Source organism: Drosophila erecta, unplaced genomic scaffold (assembly GCF_003286155.1).
Source record: "Drosophila erecta strain 14021-0224.00,06,07 unplaced genomic scaffold, DereRS2 tig00000126-arrow-pilon, whole genome shotgun sequence".
Taxonomy (NCBI): domain Eukaryota; kingdom Metazoa; phylum Arthropoda; class Insecta; order Diptera; family Drosophilidae; genus Drosophila; species Drosophila erecta.
This window is the reverse complement of record NW_020825209.1, coordinates 11841048-11862221: the sequence shown is the minus strand read 5'-3', so window position 1 is coordinate 11862221 and position 21174 is coordinate 11841048. Positions and strand designations below refer to the sequence as shown.

The 21174-nt window shown below is 39.7% G+C and overlaps 1 protein-coding gene and 1 long non-coding RNA gene across 2 annotated transcripts; one reads left to right on the top strand and one right to left on the bottom strand.

Annotated features, from left to right (window-relative positions):
- Positions 1–37: 37 nt before the first annotated feature.
- LOC6551122 (protein TIS11) lies at positions 38–20034 on the top strand. Its single transcript, XM_001978313.3, has 3 exons — positions 38–196; positions 17150–17484; positions 17878–20034. Exons 1-3 carry the CDS (start codon positions 113–115, stop codon positions 18830–18832), a joined length of 1374 nt encoding a protein of 457 aa, XP_001978349.1. The 5' UTR covers positions 38–112; the 3' UTR covers positions 18833–20034.
- Positions 7936–8299, bottom strand: LOC113564552. Its single transcript, XR_003408092.1, has 2 exons — positions 8248–8299; positions 7936–8176 (listed from the first exon to the last, which is right to left on the bottom strand). It is a non-coding gene; the product is annotated as an uncharacterized LOC113564552 (long non-coding RNA).
- Positions 20035–21174: the final 1140 nt, after the last annotated feature.

Here is a 21174-nt window from a genome sequence, read left to right as displayed (position 1 = left end):
AAAAAATTCGCACATTTTTTCTGTCTTGTCCAGTGGAAAATACAACAAATAAAAAAAACAAATAAACAACGGCTACAACAAGTTCAAAATCTGTTCAAAACCGATCAACAAAATGTCTGCTGATATTCTGCAGAAATCAAGAGAGCAGGATGAATCGCATTATTTCGAGCGTGGCGATATATCCAAATACGTAGCGGTAAGTTTGCCACATTTTCCAATAACTACATTTTTCCCATGTTTTTAAATGTTTAGTCATTATTAGTTTTTATGCCTTGGGTTTCTTTTTTGCTTTTTTTTCAAAAGTCATTCTTTTTTTCTGCAATTCTGGTGAAGAAATTCTTGGTAAACTGTTAGTTTTCAAGATGCTTTACATATGTATGTTTTATACCCCAAATTTATGAATGAAATGTATTGAGAGTAACTTGACGAATTTAATAAATTAGGGTTTTTTTATGCAATTACATATGTACATACACATGTAGCTGTGCGCAAATTAATTCTTAGAAAATAACCCTTGGGATTTGGGTTTCCTAGAAATTTAGTATAACTCGAATTGCCGCCAATTCACAAACAAAAAAACTCAAGCACTTGGTAAGCAATATTTAAGAAGATCAATAGTGAGTGAAAAGAAAATCATAAATATTTTTGGATCGACAACTTAAAACATGCCTAAACCACATGGTTTTTTGGCTTATTCATTTCGGCACTTGCATTTTGCGCCGTTTTTGTATCGCATTGTTAAAGGCAGTATGTGCAACGTTTGCTTAATTTCGATAACTTGTTTTCCATTTTTCATTTTGTTATATTTCCGTTGTGTTACACTTGCATTTGTTGTTTGTTATTCCTTCATTATAAAAGCTGATTCATAATTATAATTTCGGCTTGTCAACTCACAAAAAACAGCAACAAAAAGACTGTGTGTGCGTGAGATAGAGAGAGCGAGTGAGAGGGGGGTGGCGGTGGTGGAGAATGAAAATAAGCGACAGGCTATAAAGTGGACTAAATAATTGTCTGATAAGGATTTGTGATAAGTGTATTGGAGAAGGGGGCGGGGCATCCTTGCATATCGCGCTCTCCCACTGCCGCTCTCTTTCGCTCTCTCTGTCTGTCTCCTTACGCCGTGCACCTTCTCTTTTTGTCCCTTCTCTTCCCATTTATTTGTTACAATTGGCGTCATCGCAGCAGCATCATTAAAAGCAACAACAACAATAATAATAACAACAAAAACAGCAGCAGCAATAACACCACTCGTGATCATTTACTGTTTGTATATACATGTGCACGTACGTATATATGTACATATGCATGTACGTATATATGTACATATGCATGTATATATATGTGATGCATGTGTGCGTGTTGCTGGCAGCGACGTCGGCAGCGCAGCTGCTGATCGACAACAAATTCGATTAACTCAAGTTCCGGGTTTGCTTTTGGCTGGATTTTTGTTTTTAGTGATTTCTTCTGTTGTATTATTTATACATAATATTTCTTTCATTTGTTTTTGCTTTATTGATTGCTCTCAAATGAGCTAATATTGTTATTTTTGTTGTATGTATGTTCAAGAGCTCTGCTGCAGCGATTACGTGCAAAGTTTTGCGGTTTTTCTTGTGATCGCGAGAGGGGCGACAAGTAAGAGTGAGACGGAGCAGTGTTAGGCTCACTTTTGTTTTGATTTTCTTGTTCTTGTGACTGCGCTTTTTTTCGCAAATTTGCGTAAACTAAAATGCAAATCCAAAGGGTCAAGTAGAGTAACGGAAAAAATAACAGTGTGCAAGGAGAAAAACAACAAACAATAAAAAAAGAATTAAAAATAGGGCCAAGGCAGGTTGACGTCCGATAAAGCTGCAAATGCATATTGAATGAACTTTGCAATCGATTACCGATAGGCAATCGGAGACTATTCGCATTGAAGATTGTTTCATATTTTCTGGCATTACACAGCATTTTATTTTGTTTTTGCTCTGCGACAGCCACGAAGGCAACAACATTTTGATGCAGAAAGCGAAAGGGCGCCGCAAACACACTCAAACAAACAAACAAACACAAACGAGTAGGAAATGCTGCAGCGCAACTTTTTATTAGGCAGCAAAATTGGTGCAACCCCTTTGCGCACCCAAACACAAATGTGAATTTTTAGTACATATTTTGGATAATAAAGGATATTTTGATCAGGCAATTCTATTTTTTAAACCAATTCGATTTGTATAACTATTGATTGTTTCGGCAAAATGTTAAAATATGGCACAAAAAGCAAAAGTGTCACAATCGTTGCTTTTCAATTTGTTTTTAAAAACATTTTTGTTTTGCCTTTTGTTACATTTACTGCGCCACTTCGTTCGGCTCGAATGTGGATTGCGGAGAGGGGAGCAGTGGAGCAATGGTGCCGGGAAGGGGTGGAAAGGGAGAATGGAGAATAGAGTGCCGAAAGTGAAGAGGAAGGGAGCGCCAACTTTGAAATTCACATTTTCGCATAACTTTTAATTTCTCGTTTTTCTTGGCTTCGTCTTGATTTTATTATGAAATTTATATGCATGTACATTGTATTACCATGTGAGCATTAAATGCAGTTTGCAGTGGAACCTCGCTAAGGAATATCACCTCTTAAGCTCTGTTGCTTGTATTTTAGCTAGAGTAATATTTTATTTTTTAGGGTTTACATTTTAAGCTGATACATCTGTTTAAATCAATTATAATTATCCTCCGATTTAGTCAAAAAATAACTGTGTAGCGTGAGTTCACTGTAGTGGGTCTCGCCTGTTTGCTTGGCTTGTGTTTAGTGTTTTTTTTTTGTTTTTGTTTTGCCTGCTTCTCCGTTTTCAGGCTAAAAAGTAAAATGTGTAAAATCTGCTTAGTTTGTTATATCGAAATTCCCGTACGTAATCAGCGGTATTGCGTTTCAGCAAACTCCCCCTCCTCCACTCTTTGCCCGTCTCTACTCCCCCTCCTCCCTTCACCCCCGCCCCGCTCTCTGCGCTACCCTCTCCTGCTGAGAAGAGGCTCACTTACACTTGCAGAGCGACAAACGGCGACTACTTTTTACGAATATAATTCCATTTCCTGCCAAGGCGATAACAACAACGTCGTCGTTTTATTTTGATCTGTGTGTTTTTTTCTCTTCTCCTCCTCCTCATCCTCCCTCTCCTTCTTCGTCTGCTTCTGCTTCTTCTTATGCAGTGTATGTGTTTGTCCCGACGCCATTGCTGCGCGAAGAAGAAGAAGTGGACTCAGTTAGTGGGGGAGGAGGCGGAGGAGAAGGAGTAGGAGTAGGAGTACAAGGAGGAGGAGGAGGAGGAGTAAAAGAGCGAGTGTAGCGACCACCACCGCTACCTACCTAAACAAAAAAGGCAACTCTTCAATCTTGAATCCTCACTCTCCTCCTTTTTTTCTCCCCCCACCTCTCCTCCAACTTCGTTAACCCTCAACTCCGCCGAACGTCATTTCATTTCATTTCGATCCGATCCGATCCAAACCGACTCGACTCGACTCGACTCGATTAATATGCAGCCCCATCCCTAAAGTCCAGGTCCAATACCGCATTTGCCCATATACCCATACCCATTCCCATTCCAAACGAACCGATTCGAAAACGCAGGCTCAAGTCCCCGAGCCGCTCGCTCCGTCTCTTTTACTCCCGCACCCACACTGGCGCACAATGCAAGCGCAGCGACAGTGTTGCCAGACACAATTTATATTGAAATTTGCTTGAAACATCTATAAGTTACGTATTTAAGAATTTTACAACGCCTTGAGAACGGACTGTGTATATTGTTCACTGTATTGATTTTTTGGCCCTTTACGCTTGCAATGTTTTCGAAAAGATTTCTAAACGTCTTCCGAAAATAGCTAAAAGTACACCTGCCAAGTGTTGGGACTCAGAACCGTTTCCTATGGAACTTGACTATGAGTTTCAAGTTTCAAGGCGTATATGTGTGTTTTCTAGAAAATGCACCTGCCATTGTGTAGAATTCTGGCAGTTTCCTATTGAATTTGGCTATAAAATGGCTGAAGTGAGCACATCAAATAAACTCACTACCCAACAGGCACTTAAACTCATGAAAACGCACATGAGGACATGGGGCCGGGGCAACAACAGCTACAACAACTATAGTAATAAGTACAACAACAACAAGAAAAACACATTGTCAGCATATTGACTGGCTGACCCTTGAGATACCCTGGGAGTGGGAGCGAGAGGGCAGATGGTGCCGGGCGAAGGCGAAGAAGGGGGGAGGGGATCCTCAGTTCGTCAAGAGTTTATCAGTCGATGGGGGTTGAAATTGAGGATCACAGCTACCGATTTTCCATCTAAGAAACGTACATATCGAAAACTATACCACGCATAACCGTTTTTCTTGCTTTTAAAGAAATGCTTGGTAAAATGTGATAGGGATGTGATATGCAATGTCATATGATTTAACTGAAACAAGTGGTTTCTTTAAGAATTTGTACAAGCGAAGGTCTCAAGATATATGATACATTACATTATAAAACACATACGCAACAATGTAATATTCGCTTAAATTGAACTGTTCGTTAATTGTTTGTTGCTGCCGCCTAGATGAAAATAAATTATAAATAAGTCATTTGCGTGCGAAGCTACTGGCTGCTTATTATTTTTATTATTTTTATTAATAATAGTGTTATTGTTGTTGCCCGGTTGTCCTCTTATCGTGCAGTTGTAAAAAATACAAATAAGAAAAACATGCACATCAAATAAATACGATACACATATACACATAGCTACATACATACGTATGCATGTGTATGTATTTACGCTCTCTTGCCTTTGTCGTCGCTTTGCTATCTCGCCCACACCAACGCATTTGACAGTATGCCCCCACTCCTCAGCGCTCTCGCTCTCGCTCTGGCCTGGCTTGGTGGGGAGAAGGAGAGAGAGAGAGAGAGCGAGAGAGGAAGAGGAAGAGGGAGGGAGAGCGAGTGAGCGAGCCAGGCAGGCGTGCGCAGTGGGGCCCATTTGTCGTTGGCCAGAAAGGGATGGAGCATAGAGGCGAAGACACTTCATATTCTATTGTCATTTGTTGTTGTCGCTGTTGTTGTAATCTTGAAATTGTCTTGGCTGTACTGTTGTTCTCATTGTTGTTGGTATTATTGCTAATGGCCGCTCAATTGAGTGCCAAAGTACATCTCGCCCCACCGTCGCTCCGCTGCCCTCCTCCCCCACGCCCCCATCTGTGGTTTGTTGTTTGCGCGCACAGGAAAAAAATTCGATTTGGATATTGAAATAACAAAAGTGTGCATATAAAGCCATTGGACAGAAGTGGGCTTTGAACTCGGACTTCTACATGTCAAGTGTCCATTACTTACAACTATGATTTAGTTATTCTTATTATTTATTAAATTTATAAATAATATGTTCTTATCAGTCAAACTGATTTTGCTCTCAGTGCCGCGAAAGGCCGGGTATTTTGCATTCAGAATCGATATGAAGTTTTAATTTTTTCCCGGATTCTGGGAATGTGTGGATAACATTCCACATTAACATTATCCATTATCCATGGCTTATTGTTATTCGTAGAACACGATATTCCCGCCTGTATCTCTCGGTTTTACAGTTCGCTTTGCTTAATAATTTCGTTAATATGTACATATTTTCATTATGCTGGCTGGCATTTGCTTTTCACGCTTTTCATGCGGGCCACCCTACAAAAAGTGTTGCGCTTGCAAACCTGGTTTTTTTCCCCATATATATATTTTGGTGTTTCAGCTTTTTGTTTTTCTGATTGCCAATCCAATCCACACAACGAAATCCACCGAAAAATCCAATCCAATCGAATCTATTATATAATAAAGTCGCGATCGAATGAGGACGCTGGCAGCGCAGTCGGCGTCAGCGTCGGCAGAGAGCCCCGTTTGTTTAGTAGATTTCCATTCACATTCACTGTCGCTTTTTGCCTTTTGTTTTTGCTTTTGCGTTTGCTTTTGCATTTGCTTTTTTCCCTTGTGTCTTTGCTTTCTGGGTTTTGTTTTGCGACTTTTGCCGATAGCGCTGCCTCTGTCTGGAGCGCGCACACACACACACACACACACATGCACTCTGCAACTGGTTTTGCAGGACCACTAAGATAACAAAAAACACATGTGAGTTTTTGTTTTTCCCTGTGTTCTAAGCAACCCCCGATATACATATACATATATATATTTTAATCACGATTTCGATCGGATTTTTGTTTTTGAGAGTTCCACAACCACGTGTTCAACACATTTTCAACATGTTGATCTCGGTCTCCGTCCCGCTCTTTCTGCACAGGGAAAAATATGAAGTTTCATATGGTTTTTTATATCTACCTATACATAGGAACTATGTACCTTTGCTAAATTCACAAAAGCATATAATTTTTTTGTATTAGCATAGTTCTTTTAACATTTATAATTATTTATATTTATTAAGCATCATAGACATCACTTTTTTTTCGCCGTGTATTTCTTATTGTTTGATTGCTTTCAGCATTTTCTGCTTGTTCTTTGTTTTGTTTGTGCGGGTTATCAAATAGCCGATAAATTATTGGCGCAGGAAAAAGGAATGAGAAAAGAGAGTTGGGGTACAAATAGAGAAGGGGAAGGTAAAAAAGAACCGAAAAAGAGGAGAATCAAAAGGGATCAATGCAACCTGCGGAAGAAGATCAAGAGGTAGAGTTAGAGAAATACATACTGATCTTTTGCTATATTTACCGCATTATCATCGCCTCCTATTTAAGGAGACTCCTATCACTTTATTTACTACTCATTTCCAAATGAATTTGACATTGTTTTAATAGACTACATAATACATAATGGCTATTCACATCATATTTAATGGTCGTACCATATTAATCAATATCGTCTCAAAGGCAAATATTAAACCATCTAGACCCCAAAAACTTCTATCACGTTTTCGTGCCTGCGAAGTTGTTGAAAATAAGAAACAAGTTTATTTATTGGTGTTTATTAAATTGTTTTTAATGCCGTCAATTCGATGATCCAAACAAATCTTCTAAATGGAATTCTACCGCAAATACTTAGTAGAGCTTATCAAATCATTATTTTCTGACGTTTCATTGTAACTTCTGGAAAATTCCAATTGCCTGCGAAATGAAATTTCTGATTTTCGAGCGATCGCCGGTGTTTCAAACTAGAAATAAAGGTGGATCTCTCTCGCTTTTCGTTTTATAGTTGTTTTTATTTGCTTGTTAGTTAAAGTGTTGTGTGCATATATCGTTGTTGTTTCTTAGTTAGGTTATTATTGCTCTCAGTAGTTTTTGTTGGTCTTGTGCTCGTATATATATCAGTTGTGCGCTTTGCTTATCGCTTTTGAGTAGCAACAAAAACAGCAGCCAGCGAAAGATTATTACTGTATGAACTAACTAACCCAATAATAAGTATTCTTATCACATTAAATCACATACACACATAGACACACACACACAAAGACAGATACATAGCTGCACTTTAAAACGCGCGTGTGTCAACAGAGAAAGAGCGTCGTTTCTTCTCAATCTATACCTAAAATGTGTGTTTTCCTTTCTTTTATTTTTTATGATTTACGTGCCTGGCCTGCACTTGGTTTAACTGAGAGAAAAGAGCACATACAAGTGTGCATAGGACAGATAGGAGTAGTTTGGGGGAGGAGGTTGGGGTTGAGGTTTCGGAGGAAGATTGGAAGGGGGTCACTGCCACTGCCATGTGCTCACGACACAAAGACGACGGCCATACATTTACCGGGCCAAGTGATAAGCACTGAAGACAATCGAGAGAGTGTAGAGAGCAGAGAATACAGAACATAAAAATAGCTAGGTTTACGTTTATCACAAGATGATATTCATACATAATTCCCTACTTAACGCCAAAAGTATTGGAGCACAGCCACACTGGCTGGGGATTGTGAAAAGCAGGCACACTAAAGGTCAGTGGCCAGAACATTCAGGAGATGTACAATCATTATACCCGTTACTCGTTTTAATTATCAATTCATTGCAAAGTCATAAAGTGTAAACTAATACATCATGATGATTACTTCTTTATTATAATAGCTATAACTGAGTAATTTTCCTCCGTTTTGAAACGTTAGCTATCAAAGTCATCATTGTTTGATTTGTTTATGTTCAGCTGATTTCGACATTTCCCTCCCTTATAAGTTTCCTGTCACCATCCATGACATGTTTTTTCGTAATTCGGGCTTTATATAGAAGCAGTAAAAAACACACAAATCAATTTCGAAATGTTTGCGGCTGACCGGTATGCACATACATACATATGTATGTACAGATGTACATACATTAAAGCTCAGCCCTTCTCTGCCCTCGAAACGGATCAGTTCGGCTTGAATCGGATCGTATTGTTTTGAGATCGAGTTTTAATCGAGTTCTCGGTCGGCGGCTAGGGATTTATTTTACGACATTTGTCCCCAAAGGAAAACACGCAGCGAAATGTGAATGATGGGGATTCGAAGTGGGACTGCTGGGAGTGTGGAGGAGGCATCTAAAGTCACTCCACAACCACAGTCCATCCACACACATGCACGCCAAAACAATCGGAGGGAACCCAACCGAAAACGAGACCCTCGATAAGGTTCGACACTCTGGACACCCCGTCGTCTGATAAGAAGACTCCCAGACTACCCTGTCGACTGGAAAAGGGGGGATACTAAAAAACAAAAAACTAAAGAGGTGGTGAAAGAGGATTGCAACTGGAGCAGAGGTTAAGGCAAGGGCAAAGGGGTCGCGATCGCGATGGGGATTGGCTTCGTTTTCGGTTTTGGATTGTAGATTTCCCAAACCGAGCCTATACAAATTCTAGAACAGCTAATAATGTGTAAGCACCATTTCTTCGTTGGTTATCTATGCAAGCAAGCAAACAATGTGCTTATCTTGAACTTTTCCAGAAAGTTTGAACTTCTGATTCAATAAAAACGTGTGGAACTTGAGCTTCTTCGTTTATTGACGGAACTTTGTGTTTCTAAGACTAGCTCCTGGAACTAGAAATATATTTTGCTTTAATGCGTATTGTGGACTTTCGTATTGCGTGAGAGCCAAAAAAAAAATACTAGGAAATATGTAATTCAATCCATCAAAATATGTAATTGGAGAGTTTGATCGTTAAAAAGAAATGCAGAAAGTGCATTTCTCGTTTCCGGTTGGATTGTTTGGCTATAAATCACTATCTGAGCAATTTTTTGCCCGAATCGAATGTCCGGAATCAAAAAAATTTACGAGCTTTGTGTTAGCTTATAATTATAATATAATATACCATATAAATATTGCATGGCTTATGCGGTCAAATATGGGGCTATTCATATTACAACATAGTGGGTAATATGAGCTAATTTCGTGTTTTAGGTTAAGATTACCTTGAAAATGATAGCTTCCACTTTTTCTTTCTACCATCTGATACATATCTACCATCTCTATCTCTATCTTCGTCTCTCTCCCACTTTGCTCCCATTCGAAACTCTCCATTTCGATTGCATAACGGTGGCTTTGTGCTCCCCAGCTCTCTCTCTCTCCCTCTCTCTATGTTACCCACTGCTGCTGTGCGCGCGAGAGTGTGTGTGTATGTGTGCAAAAGGTCTCCATCATGCATCTCCCTTTCTCCACTTTACCCCATCATTCCCCTTTACCCCTCTCTCTTCGCTTTTTGCATTTGTTTGACTGGTTTGCTTAAGCAAAACAAAAACGGCAATTGCAACATTTTATATGTATTTCCCTTCCTTTTCGCAAAAAAAAAGAGAGAGATATAAAGCAATATAAAAAAAAACACTGCGCAGACGCAACGCGTTGCGACAGAGGAAGAAGAAGACAATGATTATTATGTTTTATTTTATTTGATTTTATTTTTACGCACATCGATTAAAGACGGAACTCTCTTGGATACGAAATTCGATTTGTGAGTGGATTTGTTGGTTTCTGTTTATTCACTCTAGTGTTATTTCTGTGCCGGATTTTATAGTATCTGTACAGTGTGCTCCCTTTACAGTTGACCGAAAAGTCAATGTTATTTTACCAAGCTTGCAGTTTAATGTTTATACTCAACATAAAACTAATAAACATTTCGTTACCGCATGGTATTTGTGTAACATGACCAGTATTCACTGTACTTCTCTTGATTTTTTTCAAAGCTACATACATACACATGTTTTATGGTTGTTGTGCTCCGAATTTAGCAAGGCCAAGTCGTTGTGAAGTTTTCTTTTATTGTGTTTTATTATGTGATTTTCGTTGTTGCCAATTATTATTATGTGAGCCGGTTCGACCAACAAAAAAACAAAAAACAAAAAAAAAAACAAGGAAAGGAAACAGCAAAGCGTACAAGAAAGAAGCGAAAAGAAGAGATGAGAAGAGGAAGAGACAACGGCGGACGCTTGGCAATGAAACGAAACGAAACTGGCACGGCAGTTGCGCATGCGTCTTGTCTTCTTCTCCTCTCTGCGCTTCCCCCATCGTTTATCCGCCGCCCTCCCATTCCCCGCCCCTCCCTTCAAACACTCTCGCTATCTATGCCTCGTTATTTCGCTTACCAAATATTAACAAGCGACCAGCGAACGGATGGACAATGCAAACGCCACGAAAATGTGAAATGCTCCATTCGACGATTCGACCTAGACCTCAATCGATGGATTGGATGGCCCAAACCCAAACCCAAACTCGAAGCCCAAAAAGAAACCCAAACCGAAAACCAAACTCAAAACTGAGTAGTGAATACGGAAAACTGAAAACTAGAAACCGAATAATCACATTAACCAGTTGAAAAGCCTAAGGCAAAGGCAGTTAACTAATTTAAACAAATCATAAGCCTTTGACAATATTATGTAAACTCATTTACATATTTCTTTCTTCCTCCTAATCGAACGAACAAAAAGCGCCAGTTAGGTTACGAATTTATCCATATCGCAGCTGTAGCATTTGATTAAGTGTTAGAACTTTTGGCACCATCGCATTGCCATTTTTTCCAGGAACTTGTAGTTTGTTTATTTCAAGCTAAACATTTATTTTAGTTACCTTGTTGTGCTAACATTTCAAGTAGTTTTTGCACAAGATGTGCCCGGTGGTCTAATACACGTTGTTTAATGAAACTAAAAAAGATTTAGACGACATTCTGCATCTCAAGATAGCGCCAAAAATAGAATTTTGCAAAAATTATAGACAATGTTTGTTGCCGTATAATAGTCATAACGTTTTAAATAGATATAATATGCATTTGTGTTTACTATATAAACTATATTATACTATTTACATTTGTTCGAAATGCGGGAGGTTTTCGCTCAGTGCAGCAAGCTGCTTTCTTGCCTTGCTTATCAGTTGCAGATCGTGTTTGAAAGGGGTTCTGGAAAAAAAATAAAATCAAAGTGCAATGGGGTCTGTTCTAGATTGTTTTGTTGTGTGCTTGCGGCCCATCAATCGATCAAAAGTGATCACTGATCAGCCGTCGAGAATGGAAAGGGGGAAATGCAGTCCAATGCAATGCAATGCAAAATGCAATGGAAATCGAAATGGAAATGGAGATGGAAATCGACATCGAATTGGAATGGGAATGAAAATGAAAAGCAATGAAAAACTCGCATGACAGCCGCATGTGTTAATTACCAATTCAAATTTGCCAACAACAATTAAACCCGATGCGATACGATTGCTTTTGTTTTCTGCTTAACAAAATCAACAAAAACAAATAAAATATAAAATACAAATAACAAAAAATAGAGGGCCTATAATTTTTGTTTTATGTTTTACATTTTCGTTTAATTTGATCGGCGTCTGGCTGCTAATCAAATTTCGTTGGATAGAAATCTCGCACTTTGCATAGAAAATTTGAAGCTTACCTTGAACTTTAATTGAACCGCAAAGACTACGGTCTGTGTAAATATGGAAATCAGATAGGTACATACATACATATATCGCATCTCAGATCTCGGATCTTTATCTGTGGGCATCGATCGATCCTACAGCTACATATATACATATACCCATCCCTCTAACTAAATGGAAATAACTTGATTTAATTGCTAATGTTATTCCCCCGGGCGATTAATAGATGCGAGTTATACCTGTACAATGGCGGGCAAAATAATAGTGTTGGCGGTTTCTAGGTTCTTCATATAAATGTCAGGTAATTTTCGCCGTGGAATACAGATACCGATTAGTGCAATTAAACTCATATTTGCTGATCCGCCGCTGTATTCAGATACATAATATATAGTAGCGCCACGCCCCCTAGCCTCTTTCCATCTCTTTTTAGCCGTTCGTGCAGGTTGGTCGGGTATTATAAATAACACTCAATAATAACTTTGTATTCATTTCCAATTCGCATATATGAACAGAATAAAGATTGTCTGGGTGTGAGTTTGGATTTTATTTTCGTTAATTTTATTTTTACCATTGTATTGGTGTTAGCTCATCGAGGTTATGGATATTGCGTCGTCGTCATCGCGACGTTGTTGTCGCTTTGTATTGGTACGGCTTTATAAACCAGTTAGTTCAACCGAAAAAAATTAAACACAAAAAAAAAAAACCAACAACAGCAGGTCTTCAGCATCTCGCACACACACACACACACACACTCAACAAGTCGGGTGTATCTGTGTGAACGTGTTTATGAGACACAAACAAGTAAGCAGCAACAACAATCGCCGATCTTACCTAACAGCCCCGTGAGCCAAGACCTGAAACAACACACACTCGATAAGCTATATACACATCTGCATAACTATATAGTAGTGGTTTCATATGTAAGCCGTGAGTTGTTCCAAAAGTAATGCCAAATCTCCCAAGAACCGATTACCATTGCGGATCTTAAGTATCATGGAATGGTTTCGATAGCAAATCTTGCCATCAAAAGTACATATATACATTTATATAGTTTGTGGAAATTAAATGTTAGGCAATCTGAACGAGCTTAAACAAAAACAGGTAATAAGACGTTTATTACAGCACCTCTGCACAGTATGTAATGCTTACAGGCATTTAAAGTGAATTGTAAAAGCTGCCAGTTGGCAGAGAAAGATACAAAGGCTATTGAAACATTGCTCTTGGAAGCTGAAAAGTAAAGGGAAAAACTCAAATCGAATATGAATCAACTAAACTAACAGCATTCAAAATGTTACCAAGTACTTTGACTTAACAGCTCCTTAAATAGTGCTTAAAGGTAGCCCCTTGGCCTTAATTAGGCGATCAAAGTGCAACTATGCAACAACTTGCTTCTAAACCGAGCCAGGAATTTCAAAAATAGGAAATATTTTGAACAAAAAAAGAGGTCTATTGCCAGTAACTCCTGCTACTTGACTAGCCAAATATCTTGAATTCCCCATTCGGCCCTACCCCTTAGCACCCACTCACTCACTCTCTGTTTCCGTCTCTGTCTAGTCTTCTGTTTTTTTTGTTTTTTTTCTTAACCCACCGCAACAATGAAACGGAAAACAGAAAAACCAGGCGACCAAAACACAAGTGGCAACACAACAGTGGGAAGAAAGCGAGGGGACTGAAGAGAGTCTTCTATCAGCAAGTAGAAAAACCCAAGAAGAGGTAGAAAAATAAGCCAAAGCATGACTGAAAGAAAAGTAAACTTATTTTCATTTTCAAATGAAAGGGAAATTCTCGACTAGACGAAAGAAAAGAGACGGAGACGGAGAGCGAGAGCAAGAGATTCAGAGCCACTAGTAGAGAGAGACGGCAGATGGGCGATAGAAAGAGAGCGTAGCTTAATGCATAACACGAGGAAAACAGGAAAAAAGAGATGGAAAAAAGAGTTTTGAAAAGGACCCCAGACTTTGCCTCTTAACCCCTCTGTCTTCTGGCCAAATGGGTCTTAATCTTGTTTTTACACAAACGCACCGAAGAAACGCCGCACGACGGCGTGAAGTGAGGTAGATTGTCTTAAAGTTGTTTTTCGAACTCGAACACGTTTAAAAGGAAAGAAAAAGACGTCTTTCCTTGCCGTTTACCCCTTGGCCGTGCCATTTTATCACCCATTACTCACTCACCCCACAAATCGAGTTTATGCGATCCGCTCTTTGTGAAATCAGTTCACGAATCGGAGTCATAACTTGACCATGAATTCAACCCGACGTCGTTGTCCCCAAAACAGCTGTGCAAAATTAAACAAAACTAATTGACACACAAATAGTCGTAAAAAAGCGTCGTGTTTGAAGGTTATCTTTGGGTTTTTCGTTGCGGAAGTGCGATTTCTTCAGCGATACCGATTTTCACTTTTAAACGAAGTGTTCAAGTTGCTAACCCAGCAAATTTGGGTTACGATCCAGTTTTCACTTTCGATTGCTAACCTTCTTTTTTATTTATTATTATTGTATTTTAGTTTTACAGATATCGTTTAACTCTGCAGCCATACTTTCTCTGAAGTTTTGTTCAAGCTCAACAGAATGTACCATTAATTATAGGCAGGTTAAATATAATCACCCAAATCAAAATAATGTTTATACTGCCTCTCTAACAACTATATTATATTGTCCTAATGAGTTGATTATCCATCAGATGATCATGCAAACAATAAGTCAAGTGAGGGCTTACTATTTAATTATGAAATCATCAGATGAAGACATGTACTCTTTGTGCCTTTGCACATGTAATACTTTTCAAGGGTGGCCTCGGCTGGATTTTTACGGGGCTTCCAAATGAAGAAATCGTAAATTACCAGGCATAAACTTGGATCTTATTTATGGTACCTGGTGCAAGCCGAAGGCAGAAAGCAAAATCAAAAGCTTGAGCAGGAGGCAGCAACCGTATCCGCAGTCGCAAAGATGCCGTAAGCGTTCAAGTTGGTCAAAAAGAAAAAAAAAAAATATATATATATAAAAAAGAAACAGCGCCAAAGGTTTGCTAAACTTGTTGCGCTTGCTCGTTAATGTTTATGTATTTTTTTCCTTTTATTTTTTGCTGCTGTCTGCGCAGAGTTACAGACTGAAATTGAAACTGAAACTGGGAAACTGAGAAACAGGGTTGCCAGGTGCTCGTCAATGTCAGCTGACTAATTAACAAAACAATGCAGGAAGTTCGGTTTCATTTTTTATAACGCGAGGAAATCCCAAAGATGAATAAGCAAGGCAGCTTTTTATATACATACATATATGCATGCATTCATATGTACATGATTCAAAGAAATTTCATTTATGTACAATAAACTGATACCATTCTTTCCTTAAATCGCTTTTAATACAGAACTTTCAAAGCATACTTAATGTGTGGTGCAAATCAAATATTAAATGGATTGACGTCAAACCGATATTTGGTACAAGTTTGGTCATTTTTATACCAAACCTTGCAACCAAGTAGAAAAGTGGTACTCACCCTTCAATGCCAATGCCAATGGTGAAATAAAAGTGAAGCACAAACCAAGAGAACACGATGCCAAACGGGCCGAATGATAAGATAAGCGATCGACGACAAAAACATTGTGTATATGGCGGCTTCTAAACTGATTGGCCAGGCAAATTAATTAATTGAACATTTAAATTGTTTTGTTTCGTTTCGTTTGGCCCGTTCGGCCTGTTTGGGAATGAAATGGAATTTACTCATGAAATTTCATGGAATGTGTACTGTTGAAATCGTAGCAAAGATAACCCAAATGAAGTGCATGCATATGTATATGAATATTTATTTGTTATGTGCCTCATCTGATGTCTGACTGGCCTGGCCTGGCCTGGCCTGGCTGTCTTTTTATATGTCTTGAAGGCCCCTAGCCCCATTCGCATCCCAATCTCCCGAGATAACGAGACTCTAAGTGGGCTATATCGTTCTGTAATCGCATGTGGGGCTCTATATTTATACAGTTGAGCATAGGCGCACATCTAAATCCTGCGACTGACTTGACTTTGGGGCAGTAAAGTTTATATGAAGTTTACCCTAATGGTAAAAATAATCCTTAACTTCTTCACTGTGCTTAAATATAAAAATTCTTGATGGCTGTTGTAATTCTATGCTAAGCTTTAAGGTAATTAGTTTCGATTTTGAGTTAAATAGCTTGGAAAGTGTGTCGTTTTGCTATTGATTCATATTTCTCATAGTGCGCCTAATCTCCTATTGAATTCAAATAAATTGGACACCCTGGCAACCCTGTTTTCGGTCGGTGCGCATGCGCCACCGCCTCGTGCTGTCCCTCTTGCTCTCGCTGGCATTGCCACACACCCTCAATATCTCCTTTTCTTTCGCACTTGTTGAGCAAGTCAACCAGTTTTTCGTCTGCAAATTGAGTTGGGTTTTTTCTCATTTTTTGTTATTTCTTTTTTTTTTTTTAACATTTTGAACAGGGGAGCTTACGAATGGGGGAATGGGGCTTGCTGAGGCGGTTGATTACTGGTTGGTTGTGTTGGGGCCCCAAAAATCTTGTTGTTGTTGTCTTTTTGTGGTAGCTCCGGCTTTTGAGCTTCGCTTTTTCTGAGCCTCAGCTTTTCTGCCTTTCGTGTTGTTGGCTTGAACTTGAGCTCTATACATATGTAATTGGTTGGTTGGTAGTGATTGCTGCTGCTGCTGTTGTTGCTGTTGCTGCTAGTTTTGGCCACGCTTGATGGAGTGGGCTAAGTGCCCAAGTCTGTGTATCATCGGAGTGTCTCTGCGTCTATGTGTGTGTCTGTTAACTGGTTGCATAACATGTTACAGCATCGCACGAAAATGAACAGGCCAAGTCGGACGTTGCGTTCCCAAAAAAAAAAAAAAAAAAAAAAACCGAAACCGATGACGACATGAAGCCAGGGGGCGGGATGGGGGATGGGGGGCTGTATTGAAAGAGTGGTAGCAAAGTGGTAGGAAAAAGGGGCAAAGAGTGGCTAAAAAGTAAAGGCCAGAAGGGAAAAAAGAGAGGTAGCTGGTTTTCTTGGCTTTGGTGTTTAATGTCTGGAAAATTATAACATTTTTGTATGCCTTTTGCAATATTTCTCAGTCGCCTAGCTCTTTTTCCTTAGCTTGCGTGTGTTTGTGTGTTGGGTTTTTTCTGTTTTTGCTTATAGGTCAAGTTAAAAGTAAAAGTGAGCTTTAACTTTGTGCTGCTTTTGCTTTTGTTTTCTTTTTATTTCGACGTCTTGCGCTTCGTTTTACGTCCTCTTTTTTTTTTATTATAGTTTTTTTTGTTTTGTATTTTGCGAAATATATGCTCGTTACGTATAAGCCGAAGAGACGCACAGAAATTGATGTTTGGCTTTTTGCATTCGCAGATGAACGATCACTTGGGTGATTTGGATCGCATACAACGCGAGGTGCGTAAGGAAATAAGGATGCTCCTCGTGCACGGCGTCAACTCGGAGCAGCAGCACCAGCAGCAACAGCAGCAGCCACATCGCCTCCATGGCGCCCTCACACGCACCATTTCACAGCCGGCCCAGCTCATCCAGCAGCAGCAGCAGCAGCAACAGCAGCAACAGCAGCAGCAGCCACCTGTTGCCAGTCTGGTGACCATCACCGAGAACCTGGGCAACATGAACCTGCACCGTAAGCTGGAGCGCACCCAGTCGGAGCCACTGCCGCCACAGCAGCCGATGAACACGTCCAGGTGAGTTGCGGAGGAACACGCCGAAGTCAGAAGCCAAAGGGTTAAGGAATGCCAGCCGTGTATGGAGAAGTTCTATCTATCAACACAATTAGCATGCAAATAATCAGCTTGCAGTGTTTTAGTTTGAAAGGATTGTTTCTTCCAGAAATATTAAAACTTGTCCAATGAACTTTGAAACCTTTAAACCACATATTTAATTTATTAAAGTAAAGTGCATCTCAATTTCCTAATCATTCTTTAACCTAACTTAAAGCTCTTAGTTCACGTAAATTGAATTTAATTAGCAGTTTGGCAGCACTTTTATCGACAATGGCATTCGCACAAGAACTCTGAAGCTAAAGCTGAATTTTAGTCCAAGAACTCCGAGTAATTGCGATCTTCGAACCCTTTCAGATACAAGACCGAGCTGTGCCGTCCGTTCGAGGAGGCCGGAGAATGCAAGTACGGCGAGAAGTGCCAGTTCGCCCATGGAAGCCACGAGCTGCGCAACGTGCACCGTCACCCCAAGTACAAGACGGAGTACTGCCGCACCTTCCACAGCGTGGGCTTCTGTCCCTACGGACCGCGCTGCCACTTTGTCCACAATGCGGACGAGGCCCGCGCCCAACAGGCAGCCCAACAGGCGGCCCAGCAGGCGGCGGCCCAGGCATCCAAGTCCTCCCCCCAGTCGCAGTCGCAGTCGCAGTCCCAGGCGCAGCAGTCGTCGTCGCAGAACTTCTCGCCGAAGAGCAACCAGAGCAGCAACCAGAGTAGCAACAGTAGCGTCAGCAGCACCGGCGGCGGTGGCGGTGGCAGCGGCAGCAACAACAACAACAACAGTAGCCAGTTCTATTTGCCGCTGAGCCCACCGCTGAGCATGAGCACAGGATCGGACCGGGAATCGCCCACCGGATCACTGTCCCTCAGCCCAACCAATTCGCTGACCAGCTTCCCGTTCCACGATGCCCTGCCGCTGCAGCACGGCTACTTGGCCTCGAATGGCGCCACCAGCAACAGTTCCGCCTCGTCCACATCCTCGGCCTCTGGACTGGGCCTGGGCATGAGCATGGGCATGGGCATGGGCCAGGGCGGCATGATCATCGGCCAGGGCTTGGGAATGGGTCATCACGGACCGGCCACACCGCCGGAGAGCCCCAATGTGCCCATTTCGCCCGTGCACACACCGCCGCCGTACGATGTGGTGGTCAGTGGCTCTGGAGTGGGCAACAATACCGTCGGCAGCAAGCAGCTGCTGCAGAAGAGCGTCAGCACACCGATGCAGCAGGAGGATACGCCCAGGCTGCCGGTATTCAACCGTCTCAGCTCCGGCGTGGAGGCCTACCAGCAGCAGTCCAACTTGGGACTCTAAGGCGAGGCGGTCCGCAAGACAAAAATGAATTGAAACACCATCCAGCATCCAGCATCCAGCATCCTCCTACTCACGCCCATCAAAGCATCCATCCATCCATCAACAAACAGCATCCTTGACAAAATCTCAGTAACGACCACACCATGGAAACTACTCTCACAGTGCAATCCAAACCCAACTTCCCCAAGGCAACTGGATTTCCGGGGCGCATTTTCGATGCAGAACATGCGTGCATCAAGTATACGCCACCGAAAAAGCTGGCCACTGCCACACAGACATCCCCATACCCTTAATATGAACCGATCTTTGATATCAATTCTCTCATTGCTGTGACAGTCAAACGTAATCGTTATAATCGTTATATGAGAAGGACCGAATTACAGACAATTACGGGACAATTAGGTAGATAGATACGTAAATGACAAACAAACAATCCAAGCAAACGATGATCTTAAACTATAACTAAATACTAAAAACTAACAAAAACAAAACAAAACAAAACAAAAAAATAACAAAGCTAGCAAGAAAGCTAAAGCTAAACACAACATTCTTATGAACTGGACAAGATGAAGAGACGGAGATGACGAAAAGGACTATTTGGGAATCTTCAGCGAATGTTGCTCAAATCAAATCAAATGAAAACCCACGGCCAACGACGAATGTGAAAATCGTTCCTGCATTTATAGAAACTACTGCAGTGCACCCATTAGAACCCACGCACACCTGTCGCTTTTGTTCAATACTTATACGCCACGCACTTTGGATAAGTCTAATGTAAAAATTGATTACCGGCTTGTATACATATATACATATATGGCCAGCACCTGTGTATATATAACTTTTGATGTGGATAAATAGAGAGTTGGTCCGATGTCTTCCAATCCAAGCCAAGCCAATTAATCAATCAATCCATTCAAATGAGAGTGATAGACGGACAGAAACAATGCTAAAAAAATTCTTTAATTTATTATTTTTGCTAAATTTATGTAATAGAAAACGTTGTGTACATACGAGAGTTATTATTTTGATAAAGATAATAAATTATAATTACCAATTACCTTACGTTTACAATTAAATGATGATCTTGGATGATATGAATATTATTGATGATATACCTCTGCAAATCGTGCAACTAATCACAACAGCAAACAAACAAACATACAAACAACCAACCAACAACAACAACAACAACAACAACCAACGAGCAACCAACAATTTTTCATTTTGAGAGGACATTTTTAATGGAATTTTGTCATTGATTTGATATATATAATTTTTTGTCTGAATGACTACGATTCTTTGTACTATTTAAATCGATCTATGAAATGGAAATGCTGATTTTTAAACACCATAATTTATTTTCACATCTATTTACATAAAACATACCAGATATATTTTATATGCAATTAATGTTAATAATTTATGAAAACAACACATGCGACACACTCAGACACACACACATATTTTGACCATTGATAATTTTATGTTTTTTATATGGTATATGCGACAGATCATTTTGTTTATTATATATTATTTTTATTTAATTTATTTTACAACTTTTTCTTGATTTCTTCTATTTTTGGGTGCAGTTATATAATTTTAGTGTTATGAGAGACCCTTAATTTATATACAACTTATATAAAACCATATTATAATTATGCTTACGTCGATGATAATGAAGTACATGCATATGTAATAAAAACGGAAAAAAACAAAGAAAAACTTTAACAAAAAAAAACTATTTAAAATATTTATGTAGGGAAAACCATCCGAATGTCGAGAATTGAATGTGTCGGAAAAATTGAAAGAAAAAACGATTTTTTAAAGGCCGGAAAGCGAAAAAAAAAAACGAAGAGCAAACTGAGTACAGTGTTAGAAATTTAAATCCAACTAAACAGAGCAAACAAAATATAAACTTAATAGAAATATTTAAATTATTTTTGTACACATTTTTTGCCCTATTCAAATTTATATGTATAAATATGTAAACTGTAACCTGTATACAGCGACTTTTTTTTTGTGAAAATAATTTATATCAAGAAAATTGCTGAACTGCAATTCAAATCAAACTAAATCAAATATTTAATTACTCCTATTTATTATTACCTCTTTCACTCGGCATATTATAGTTACAAAGCGACCAACAGCAGCGAAAATTTTAAGCATGACTTAAAATCGAAAAAAGACGCCAAGGAAAGAGGTAATTCCACGCGTGTTTATCAATTTGTGTGCACCACGCACGAGGGGGGGTAAATAATTCTCAAAGTGCCTTATCGTTAATATTATGTATAAATTAAATACACACAAACACAAATTATGTATAGTCTTGTGGAAATGGAAAA